Source organism: Elaeis guineensis, chromosome 6, assembly GCF_000442705.2.
Source record: "Elaeis guineensis isolate ETL-2024a chromosome 6, EG11, whole genome shotgun sequence".
Classification (NCBI taxonomy): Eukaryota; Viridiplantae; Streptophyta; class Magnoliopsida; order Arecales; family Arecaceae; genus Elaeis; species Elaeis guineensis.
The window spans coordinates 1,775,979-1,788,225 of NC_025998.2; the positions used below are offsets into that span (position 1 = coordinate 1,775,979).

Sequence of the window (12,247 nt, forward strand, 5' to 3'; positions counted from 1 at the left end):
AGGAGGGAGGTTCTTATAGGGCTCGTCCTAGGGTCTTTTAATGGCTCTAGGACTCCGATTCCTGATCGAAACCGGAGAAGGGGAAGACTCTGATCGGGAGTCTTCTTCCCTGTTTTTTTTTTTTTTCTGGGTGGGCTTTGTGGCTTTAGGCCCAGTGGCCGGGTTATCACATTTTACCCCCTTAAAAAAAAATTTCGTCCTCGAAATTTAACATACCTTCATTTTTAAATAAGTGTGGATATCTCATCTTCATATCATCTTCAAGCTCCCATGTAGCCTCCTCTCTTCATGATTACTCCAGTGAATCTTCACATACGGAATGATGCGCCATCTTAGAACTTGCTCTTTTCGATCAATAATTCGGAGAAAAAATTCTTTATAGGTTAAATCTTCATGAACTTGCAATGGCTCATACTTTATCACGTCATTTGATCAGGTAAAAAAATTTTTTTTTTTTAGTAGTGAAACATGAAAGGCATTGTGCACTTAGAATAAATCTGGTGGTAAAGCTAGTTCGTAAGCAACATCTCCTACTCGGCTTAAAATTTCAAAAGGTCTAATATATCGCGGACTCAGCTTGCCATGTCTCCCAAATCTCATGACACTTTTTGTAGGTGATACTTTTAGAAAAATATGATCACCGAAGTGATATTCCAATTCTCTTCTTTTTCTATCTGCCCAACTCTTCTGTCTATCCTGTGCTGCTTTGAGTCTTTCCTTGATCAGATAGATTTTCTCTCTAGCATCCATTTATTATCAGTAAAATCCTTCCTTATTTACAACTAACATATTTCATAATATCTTTTGATTTAAAGGATTAATATTTCTAATCAATTCAGACCATCACACTTTTGCTGTGCACTCTGATCTCAACTACCAAATTATCTAAATCTATCAAAAATAAAATATCTTTGTATATTAAATCAATCAAAGATAGATCTAACTTTCAAATTTCATATACAATTTAGGATAAAATTTAAGATTTTCTTGTCATTACTCTCTTAGGCATAGCACATCAAAATTAAATCTTCATCCACCTTCTATGTTTGAACTTATTACATAAGCTTCACCACTCCTCAAGAATCCAATATGTCTAGAATTAATTTGAGTTAACCTTCGATTTATCTTATAATCATTTAGACAACTTCCAAACCAACTTTTCTTTACAAAGAAATTAACATCAAAATCAACAAATTATTATGTCCTTTATCCATATAGGTTTAACATTCCAATGTCATCGAATATACCCAACATAATATATCAATACCTCCCACTTCATTCTAGAGTCAACACTTCTCGTACTTAGGTCAACCTTGCTAATTGAAATCTAAGATATAACTCATCAATTCTATTATAGACATCATATGCCGCTTATGCATAAATTTCATCATAACACCTATTGATTCGAAATCAAATTATTGAATCCTTTCTTTTATATCTATCATGTTCCTCATGATCTTAGCCTCAAGTTCAAATATCATTAAAGTCACAATTCCGAATAATGATAACCTTAAGTTCAAAATACCACTTAAGTCATATTCTCTAGTGATCATAACCTAAACTTTATATCATTCTATCACGTCTTTAATGATCATAATCTTAAGCTCTGATATTATCCATTATACTCCACTCGGTCACATCCTATTGATCATACATAAAGTTTTGATATCACTTTATAATCTCAATGATCTTAAACCTAAGCTCTGATATTATTCTATCATATCCTAATCATTTATATCATTTATATCATAATCCCAATGATTATAACCTAAGCTCTGATACTATAAAATGTCACGCCCCAAATCTGGGACATAATACGGCCATGCTACCGAGGGATGGAGCCCACGATAACACGAAGTCAATCCATCATAATCATCTAAAATCCGTCAAATAAAAAGATTCAATTCCATTATTCATCAAATAATCGAACCAATATTAGTTCAGAGCATCTAAATCCAAAAGCAGGTACCAACCCAAATCTCAACATTCATAAATAACTACAAATCCGTGATTATAAAATAAACTAAACTTCTGCTGCCAAATTTTCAAGCTTGCTATGCAGATCTTCAAGCTTGGATTCCTTTTGCCGATCCTAACCTTATTTCTCTATTCAAACAAAAAGAAAACAAAAAGAATATGAGCTACACTAGCCCAGTAAGTAAAACTTGCGCTTTCTTATCGGATCAAACATAAGTTTTTCATGATAATGCAATATTTAGAAAATAGCAGGTAATACAAAATAAAGCATTTCATAGAGCATATAACAAAACAAGTTATAAACTCATCATGCATGCATAAATCATGTATATTTCACAATCATGAATCGTAAATTATTTTCATCATGTATTCATGTCATGTTTCAAAATATTGCTCACAGATATTCGTACTAAGGTCACTATTATACCCATGACAGGGCCATGTTTCTTAATCGACAGAGTTCTTAATTCATGTGCCAACTTTATACCTACTGACAGGGCCATGTTTCGTGTGGATGCTAGCTCCGGATGTCGACCTTCCCGAAGGAATTCATTCATAGCCATCTGAGAGCCTTTGAAATCATTATATCTTTTTCTTAAAGCATATATATACATAGATGGAAAAACAATAAAATTCATACTTCATAATCATGCTATTTTCATAAGACATTCATGAAATCAATGCTCATAATAAAACATGCTTTTTCATATCACATATACCGATCCTTATTTTATGAAAAATTTAATTTCATCAATAGCAATTCTTTGCATAAAAACATGATCATTTAAAAATAAATAAGGAGCATAAGATCTACTTACCTCGTTTATCTTAGATCTTCAGACTTCGTTAAAAGAATCAGCTAATCCTATTTAAAATATCAAATCATCATCAATTTCTATTCCATAAATATAATAAGATTAAATCATAAGGAAAGAGGACTGTTGTCCGGATGTGTCGGACCATCCAGATACCAGGACAATTCAGGATCTCTGATCTGAGGGTCAGATTCAAGTGACTTGATCAAAAAATTATGAAGCACAGAGTAGATCAAGATCAATCAATAGAGTTCATTAATAATGAATTTGAAAGATCCTTTGATATGATCAAATGAGGTTGACATACAGCACGGATATCAAAGCAACTTTGGATCATCTTGTTAGAGTCAATATGAGCCCCTAAAAGATGAAGGCATGACTCGGTACAGGATTCATAGACCTTCTTAGAGAGAGAAAGTCAATCATGAGAGAGAAAGTAGAGAGAGAAAGTGGAGAGAGAATCTTCGTATCCTTCAAAAGTGGCAATCATGATTGAGATCATCAGAGGTTATATCAGGGTGATTTAATATGAATTAACCATGATCGATGTGATCAATTTCGAATATGGATCGAATCGGGATCCAATCTACTGCACGAATTTCGAAGCAGTCTCAGGTCATCATATTTTCATCTCAAGTTTATCCTAGGATCTATAAAGCAATCAGAGAGAGAGAATGACCCTAAAAAGATAAAATCCATAAAAAAAATAAAAAGTCTAGAGAGAGAAAATAGAGAGAGAATTTAGAGAGAAAAAATGTAGAGAGAAGGTAGAGAGAGAAAGTTCAATTCTAGAGAGAGAAAGACTTAAGAGAGAGAGATGAAAGAAACTTTCTCTCACATGTATTTTTTATTATTATTATTATTATTATTTTCTTTCTTTTTCTTTTTCTTTTTCCTTTTTCTTTTTCTTTTTTTTTCTTTTTCCCTTTTCTTTTCTTTTTCTTTTTCTTGTTCCCGTGGCCTTCTTTGGCCGAAACAGGGGACCTAGAGGTCCCCGTGCCTTTGACCGGCCGATCACGGCCATTCCCCGTCCGACAGTGGCCGGCGGCAAGGGACAACCCTCCTGTGCTCGAAGGCCGAAGCCGGCGGTCGGCGGTGATCGTCGGTGCCATAAAAAATCAGGAAAAAGGAAGAGAAGAACAGGGCTTTCTTCTCCGACGAAATCCGACGGCTCTTGTCGCCGGCGGTCATGTCCACAGGCATGGAAAAGAAGGGAGAGAAGAGAGGAAGAGGAGGAAGGACTTACCACGGCCTTCGATGACCCCCACCGGCGTGAAATCGCGGCGAGCACGAGTCGAGGGGCCGTGGCTTCAATCGAAAAAATCGGAAAACTCCGACGATCGTCGGTGACTGTTGTGTCCTCTCTTAGAGGAGAGGAGGGGGTTCTTATAGGGCTCGTCCTAGGATCTTTTAATGGCCCTAGGACTCCGATTCCTGATCGGAACCGGGGAAGGGGAAGACTCCGATCGGGAGTCTTCTTCCCTTTTTTTTTTTTTCTGGGTGGGCTTTGTGGCTTGAGGCCCAATGGGCCGGGTTATCACAATTGGACTTTGGGGTTTTAAAATGAAATAAATCATAATGCAGCTTTTAGGGCTTAAACATTGACATCAGATGCAAGCAGATATGATAAATATTAAAGGGTCAAAGTTCTACAATATGGCCCTTTCACATTGATTTTAGAAAAAATCAATCCAGAACTGCAGGTTCTGAGTTTCAACCACATCCAGATGATACCTTTGGTTTCAAATCATTTTGGTCATTCCAGTATATACTAATCACAACATTGATTGATTCTAGCAAGTTTCAATGATTTTTTTGTTTCTACTAGAGAAATCATTGATGAATGAATGAATAGAAATTTCATGAATCAATTAGTAATTTATGACCCACAGCCTCTAGATTGTAGACACCCCAGTCAACCAGTTGAGCCGCAATGAGATAAACATTTATCATATGATCATGATAAGACAAAAGAAAAGGACATTTGACTCTTAAAATTTCATCTTGAGAAGAAAAAGGCACCATTTTTCAGTTCAGATTATCATGTCAGAGTTAATTAGGAACTGAAAAATGAGAAAGCAATACTAAATGATACAGATGTTGGTAAAAGAATCAATAAACTGTGACATAGGCAAGATAATGGAGCAGCTAGTTACCTGATCCTTCTCAATGAGCTTATCCCAATCCCTGTTGGAGATGAGTTCATGTGTTCTTTCATATGATAAGTTGATGCGATAATTTAGATCTCCTAACCAAATAATCCTTCTGAAAAGTTTGAAATAAAATTGTTAAGATTAAAACCATCAAGGAAGTTTAAGAAGCAGGTAAGAAGATCACAAAGTCAAGCAGTAAAAAAGGCTTGAACACTTTTGGTTTTTTTTTCCAGGCTGGGCAAAATTCAGTCAATTTACAGAATATGGGATATCTTACATATAATATGCATTTAAATATCTTAGAAGCCATTCACCCTATGGGCTGCTGTATTCAGCATTCCAAACAAGAATGCCCTAATTTATTCATGCAGGATCCCCATCATCAACAGTTTGATGATTATAGGCACCAACGAAGTAACATGAGCCTACCAGAAATTGCAAATGTCCCATAATGGCCCATACTTAGTTCAGAATAGATATACATGGTTTTGATTTTTGAACTATACACTAGGATTAATTGCATCATTCTATTATGAAGGGTAGATAACAATAACTAAGAACTCTTATCCCAACCATCTGTGGCTGGATATAAGGATCCCTTTTAGCCATTAGTCCTATTAGAAACTACATTTCCTATTAATGAAAGATTTAACAAAACTTATTTCACAACTTTGTTTCAATCTTTTCTTCATATATATATCTATGTATGTATATATGTATGTATGTATTACGTGTAAGTATACATGCACGCATATGTCTTCCAGTCCTCTTAGTCCAGACACGTGAGCAGCAACAAATTTTAAGCATAGCTTCCTTTTATATCACATGCCATGGTGTGAGAATATATTTTGGTTTAAGAGTAACATGGGCACAAAGGAAGTTCTAAAAGAAGAAAATAAAGAAATCCTCAAATGCTCTGATTCTTTGAAAAATCCAACAGTGGCACCAGAAAATTCATACAAGTCAAGCCGACCGGATAAAGCACTCTCACCGAATTGGACTGAATTTTATTGATTGATCAGAGATAGAAAAGGAAATCGAGAATGCTAAGAGCAGTGTTTTGAATCCCATGAGATGGGACTATCCCGATTAGCCTATGGAACAGGACACAGCACCGTCCCATCCAGCTTTGACACTTGGGACATGGGACATCCCAAGACATGCTGATCGGAATACTAATACAATGGTAGGATAGCCCTATCCCAACATTCGGAATGGTATCCCATCCCGGTGTCCCATGGAACATCCGACTGGGATTAGAGACCATGGCTAGAGACCCAATTTTGGGCCAAAATGCCACCTTAAACTCAGGGCTATAAAAGATGGGTTTAGGATGGTGAAAATCCTTAACTGGTTCTGAAATGGAAAGTGATGCCTCATCGAGTTAGCAAAATCAATATCACTCAACCAAACCAATGAAGTACATCTCATACAGCAAGGGAAGCTTAGCTGCACAATTTTCTTTACAATATCAATATATGAATCAGAAAATTCTTAACAAAGCACTCTGCAAATCAGCTAAATTAGCAGCAGTGAGGGAGACATTTCTGGATGTAAATACATCTACCTTTGATTTGCATATAGGACAGTGATCTTTGCAGAGTTCTAAATAGGACAGTGATCTTTGCAAAGTTTTAATATTAAAAGGCACAGCAAGAAGCAGTTCTGAGTTCTCATATAAGCACAGTCCAAAATGTTGGGGTTATTAATAGTTATTATACCGATCAAAATAATAAATCAGAAAAATTATACAGAATTTTTATCCTGTTCTCACTTTGGCAGTATTATCTATTTAATGATTCAACTCTGCCATATTTCATGACACTGAAAAGCTGCAGCTATCAATACGATGATGAATAAAATAATATTCGATCAGTCATTTATGCTAAGTTCAGTATTGATAATAAGTGACATTAAGGTAAGTAATTATGGCACAAATAAGGAACACCTACATTGTTAAATTGCTCATTTTATGAGGGTATAATCATAAAGGATTTTACAATGCATGCTTTTTCACTTATCCTGGAATAATATTCAAATATTAGTTTTTGTCAACATATAGCACAAGCATTTTAAATCCACATGCAGAGAAATAATGAGATAGGGAAAACTAATGCAGCATCCATGATGATTTCACAAGAAAAAGGATTTCAGACATCCTAAATGCCAGTATTCCTGCAGAAGGCAGAGCTTTGCTTTACTTACTCATGGTCATTTATTGTTTTTGACATTTCGATACTGGAACCTGAACTAAATTGTGTTCTCCGGCGAATTTCTTGCACATCAGCATTTCTTCGAAGCGCATCCCCATCCTTTTCTCCAGATGTCAGATGACTACATATAAAGCAAAACAGTGTCTGATATATAGACATGCTGACTGATATTGATCCCTGGAACATGTATGAGGAAGGATAGTTGGAAGTCATTACCTCTATAATTTTTATCACAAGAAAATATATAATGAGGATATTTAAGTGACATGCAAGACCGTGCTGGCGCATCTGGATTCAACTGTACCTTCATTTTTTTTCAAAATGAGGAGAGAAAAGAATCAAACAAATAGCATACTGCTGATAATTGATACATTCATTAACTTCAACAAGACCTCAGGTCATGTAGGGCACGTATAAAATTCAGAACAAAAAAAATCAATGCATGTATGAAGCTAAGAGTAAGTTACCAAATGGACAAGGGATGGTATCAGGAACTACTCTTGATGGTGATATGAAGCTTCAAACCAACTCATCTTACCCAAAGATATAGCATTCTTCCCCCAGCATAACCTACTCAGATTTTTTCCAGATTTAACCTACTACTAATTGCAGTTAAATGACATATGATAAAGATAAATTTTAATCTTATATAACTATCAATCATTGCAGTGTTTGAGGGTTGACTCAAACTCAAATACAACAAGAGAAAACAAGGAATCCATTTCCAAAATAACTTTTTAAAGAAGAATTAGTATTTGTAACTATCACATACGGAAAAAAAGAAATATAAAAAAAAGAGAAGTTCTCAAAACATGAGGAGGAGACTTTAAAATCAAAAGGAACCTGACCTTGTTGCCAATGTATCCCATGACACCAACACCAACAGTTGATACCTTCAAGTTTTGAATATGCTTGCGCAGGCTTCTACGGACCCATATTGAAATATAAATCCCAACCATTTGCTTGCTTATTATTCTCACAAAAGAAGACTTTTTCTTTCTGTTTATGACAGTATCCAAATTAACCTCAGGAATTAGACCTGACACTGAAGAATATTTGAAATCCCCATTCCTTGACTTGAATGAAGTGCAAATTCTAAGAGACTTAACTGAACTGAATGGTATTGAATTATCCAGAGCATGTTGAGCCAACATGTCCAATGGTTGTTCTGGCCAAATTAATCCAATCCTCTCTGAGCTGCTAAGCATTCTGGTCAGCTTCTTTTGTTGGTCAACTAATGCTTCTGAACTTATTTCACATTTTTTAAAACTTAGATGAGACTTATCAAGCATCTTTAGGGAAGAATTCTTGTTATCTTCCAGCTCTTGTTGCATGTTACTTGCATCAGCTCTAAAAGAAGAATGGGATGCTAAATTGCAATCTGAATCATCTGCACGAGCATTAAGTCCGTCTTCATCTGTATGAATAGTAGAAGGCTGCTCATATGATGAATGAATTTCCTCATCGCTGTCACTATCAGACTCAGGCAATAGTTCATCTTCAATGACAAGAGCATCATCAGATGGCTTGAACCTTGATGGCGAAGGAGGGTCACTGTAACACTTGTACTTTGTTTTAATTGGTTGAATCTTATCTAGTGTTTCTCGAATAATATACTCCCATCTTGGAACTGGGCGGTTGTCCTCAGCACCAAAAATGTTCCCAGCATTTAATGGTACAATTTCCTGAAGACTGCAACATGTAGAGCATATCTCAAAGAGCCATTATAAACTACAGGATACAGACAAGTATTGATTATGGCAGACAGAGAAAATCAAAATTAGAAATAAATCATAAGAATCAAATAGAACCTCTGCCTCAATATTAAGAAAAAAACTATCTCAGATGCTATTTGCCTACTCAATGCACCCAACAGCACAAGCAAAAATGTGCAGCCCTAAATTTTCAAGAGAGGTGCTTATAAATAGGGAATTGTTAGCCTGACCTAGTACACATGTAACCAGAGCTCTCAAGAGTAAATTTTAGGTCAAATCATCAAACTTTACATTTTTAACTAAAAAATGGTGATTTAAAAAATGGCTATCCTAGCATTCCTTAAAACATACAAGGTCTCATTTCATTCTGTTCAGTGTAGCATGATCCATCAAAAGTTTCCGTTTCTACCATAGTGCTTGGGGGCATCTATTCACTCTTTAAGAGTTTGTGTGTGCAGGATCAGTTGGAAGTAGATAATACTACATGTGCATTACCTCATAAGGACACATAACTTAGTTCCTCAAGGTGAATAAATGCAATTCTTGAAGCCAGGGAGTCAAACACCCAGCTTAGCCATTAACAATGATGTTCCATATATGAAAATAGTGTAAAAGAGTGCTCAGTATAAGTTTACCCAAGCACATAGATATCAGCAGGCTCCTCCACATCAAGCCACTCTCTGATGTCTAGGTCTTCTGGTGGAAGTTTCCCTCCAACGTTCCATGATCCTACACAAATCCTGTACAGGAACAAGAGCAGTAGATCAGGTAACAAAGAATCATTAACTTATTCCTCCCTAATTATGGAAGTGTATGAATAAAGGAGAAAATGGAAACTATAGGGAAGTACACAAAAAAATAGGTTTTCCAAGGAATTCACATAGAGCCATCTACAAGCACAAATATACATTTATGGAAAGGGGTCATATAGAGAACATATGCATGCCTGAGCTCTTTGGTATTTATATATTGTGCACGAAGGGTCTCTGATTTTCGTCTTCGTGACCCATATGGTATGCCTTCCATGCGGCTATCTGCACATACAAGGCCCAGGATTAATCAAGCAATTTTAGCAAGTAGGTAGAAACCTCTCATGCATCATTCCTATTAGGAATTTAGTAGAGAGAATTTCCAATCCATGATAGAGGCACGGTATGGAAAATGCCTCTAAAAATTTAACCTTACATTTTCTTTTATATCCATTATCAACAAAATGATTATATAAGAAGGCTTGTACAAACATATGAGAAGGTCTCTTTAGAGGTAAGCTGATTTTCTCAGTAAATGTTTTATTTATATTATACAATTCAAATATGAATGTCTTACTTGCAGTGCTAGAAAAATAATAAATACTGTTGAATTTACCAAACTAAAAGAACCACAATGTATAGCCGTTGAAAAGGATAACTGAAGACTGAATATGCTTTTTAATTTTCAACTATTAGTCTCACTATCACAAACTTTCAAGAACTACAAGTTTCTTCAAAGACATAGCTAGTAGAAGAGAAATGGAGTATCTGCAAATTTTTTTCTTTAAAAAAATTAAAAAAAAAAAACACACCAGTATCCATTAATAGAGCTGCTTTGATTTCATTTATGTTTCCCCACAACACAACAGGCTCTAAAATCTAATTTATTGTGAATTGACATTATGAAAACAGCTCTTGAATGCAAAATAAAATTAAGAGGCTCTTAGAAGAGCTTGGCATCAAATTTTTATGGCTTTATGTTGGCAAATTTGGCACATACAGAACTCGTGAATCTTTGTAGGACAAAAAGCTTCCTCAACCACTGTTTATCGTAATTGCTTCCAACATTTCCGCCTTGAGAAAATGTTTGCACCAACAAGCTACTGGATAGGCACAAAGCTCTCGAAATTTCTCTCCCTCACTCTTGTCGCAGAATGCTACACAGTGACTACTTGTTGACTCTGTTCCAAAAACAGCGACAGTTTCTGTACTTTATTTTCCTCATTCTCCTCTATTCCAAATTACTCCTTGCACTCATTATTTTCTTCTCATAATAACATCGGTGGAACAATAACCCTCCAAACAGAGATTATAAAAACAGAAAAATTCACGCAATATTCAAAGACAACTCTTGTTTTCTCCTTTTCTCAACTTGCATGTACGTAGATCTAACTTTCTTGTATGGAAAGAAAAAAAGGAAAAAAAAAATTGAAGAATAAACTGACTAGCGAATCAATATTGCCCATTCAATGGCCAAAAATACCAAAGCCTCATAAGCTTACCACTTGTTGCAGCCTCAAGTCCACCCAATTGACGTTCCCAACCACACATCTCTGCAGAATGTCATTACAAGGCCAAGAATCAAGAACCAAAATAGTCTCAAGGAAGAACACAAGAAGCATTACCCAGTTGTCGATGAACAAACGTTGAAAAGAACAATTTTTCACAAGGAAATTAACCGTAAAAAGAAAAATCGAAATAAACAAAAGAAAGAGCACAAGAAATAAAACTCGGTCGTGGATCAAGAATCTTTTCTTCTTCTTCTTTTTTCTTCAGTTTCTTGTATGTAATGAAAAAACGATCTTTTTTGGGTTTGGAGGTGACCTTCGTAGTCGTACTCGCTCTCGGTGGTGTCTCCCTCGTCGGCGCTAAAGTCGGAATCTCTGGAGCTGATGTTGAGCCATTTCCGGAGGACAATCTTGGGCCACAGCTGCAGGCACGTGCAACCCAAACAACAGATTTCAGCCCAATTCCTCTGCAGTTTCCCCAATTCCATTTGAACTCGGAAAAAAAAAAACAGAGAGAGAGAGAGAGAGAGAGAGAGAGAGAGAGAGAGAGAGAATCTTGGAGCCAGGGAACCCCCATTGAAAGATTCTCCGGCGGCCATTGGCGTAGCTATTCCGAGTTGGGTTTAACGAGAGAGGGAGTTGTCGTACCTCTTTTGGCTTCCTTGGTCTCCGGCTCATCGGCTCGAGGACAAAGCAGCAAGAGGAGCGGTTTACTCGCCCCTCGTTTCGCCTCTTTTTTCGATCTCTGTTAAAGATGAGACCCGGAACTGGCAAAGCAAAAGGACATCTCCCGGTTGCTGGCATTTTATACGTATTTAGTCACACGAGGGAAGATGAGATGGGGTCCGCTCTGCTGGCTTGGCTTGGTGTGCATATCTAGTTCTGCTAGGCATCTAAGATGTTGACACGTGGAGGCACAAAACCGTTTGATAATGCTTGGAGTTTTCCATCCAAGCTAGGAGAAACTATACCTTGTCAAGGCACCATATAGCCATGCTACAGCCTTTTGTTCTTATAGTGCTGCATTGAGAGGCAAATTTGATAAACAAGGTTGGTAAAAACGAATGACTGTGATTGACTGCATACATGATCGTGTGTGCACACCATATAAGCTATA

The 12,247-nt window shown here is 36.4% G+C and overlaps 1 protein-coding gene across 1 annotated transcript; it reads right to left on the reverse strand.

Moving 5' to 3' along the window:
- Positions 1-2,821: 2,821 nt before the first annotated feature.
- LOC140858395 (type IV inositol polyphosphate 5-phosphatase 3-like) lies at positions 2,822-11,905 on the reverse strand. Its single transcript, XM_073258842.1, has 9 exons — positions 11,779-11,905; positions 11,447-11,597; positions 11,125-11,175; positions 9,820-9,907; positions 9,509-9,613; positions 8,007-8,850; positions 7,151-7,335; positions 4,949-5,057; positions 2,822-2,842 (listed from the first exon to the last, which is right to left on the reverse strand). The coding sequence occupies exons 1-9, from the start codon at positions 11,806-11,808 to the stop codon at positions 2,837-2,839; spliced, it is 1,569 nt and encodes a 522-aa protein (XP_073114943.1). The 5' UTR covers positions 11,809-11,905; the 3' UTR covers positions 2,822-2,836.
- Between the last annotated feature and the right edge of the window lie 342 nt (positions 11,906-12,247).

Bases quoted from the DNA above. Each gene is read 5' to 3' on its own strand.
- LOC140858395 (XM_073258842.1), bottom strand. From the start codon at position 11,808: ATGAGCCGGAGACCAAGGAAGCCAAAAGAG. The intron at 9,908-11,124 runs GTAAGCTTATGA...TTGTATGTGCAG, and splicing joins ACTTGAGGCTGCAACAAGTG to ATAGCCGCATGGAAGGCATA. The intron at 9,614-9,819 runs GCATGCATATGT...GTTCCTGTACAG, and splicing joins ATAAATACCAAAGAGCTCAG to GATTTGTGTAGGATCATGGA.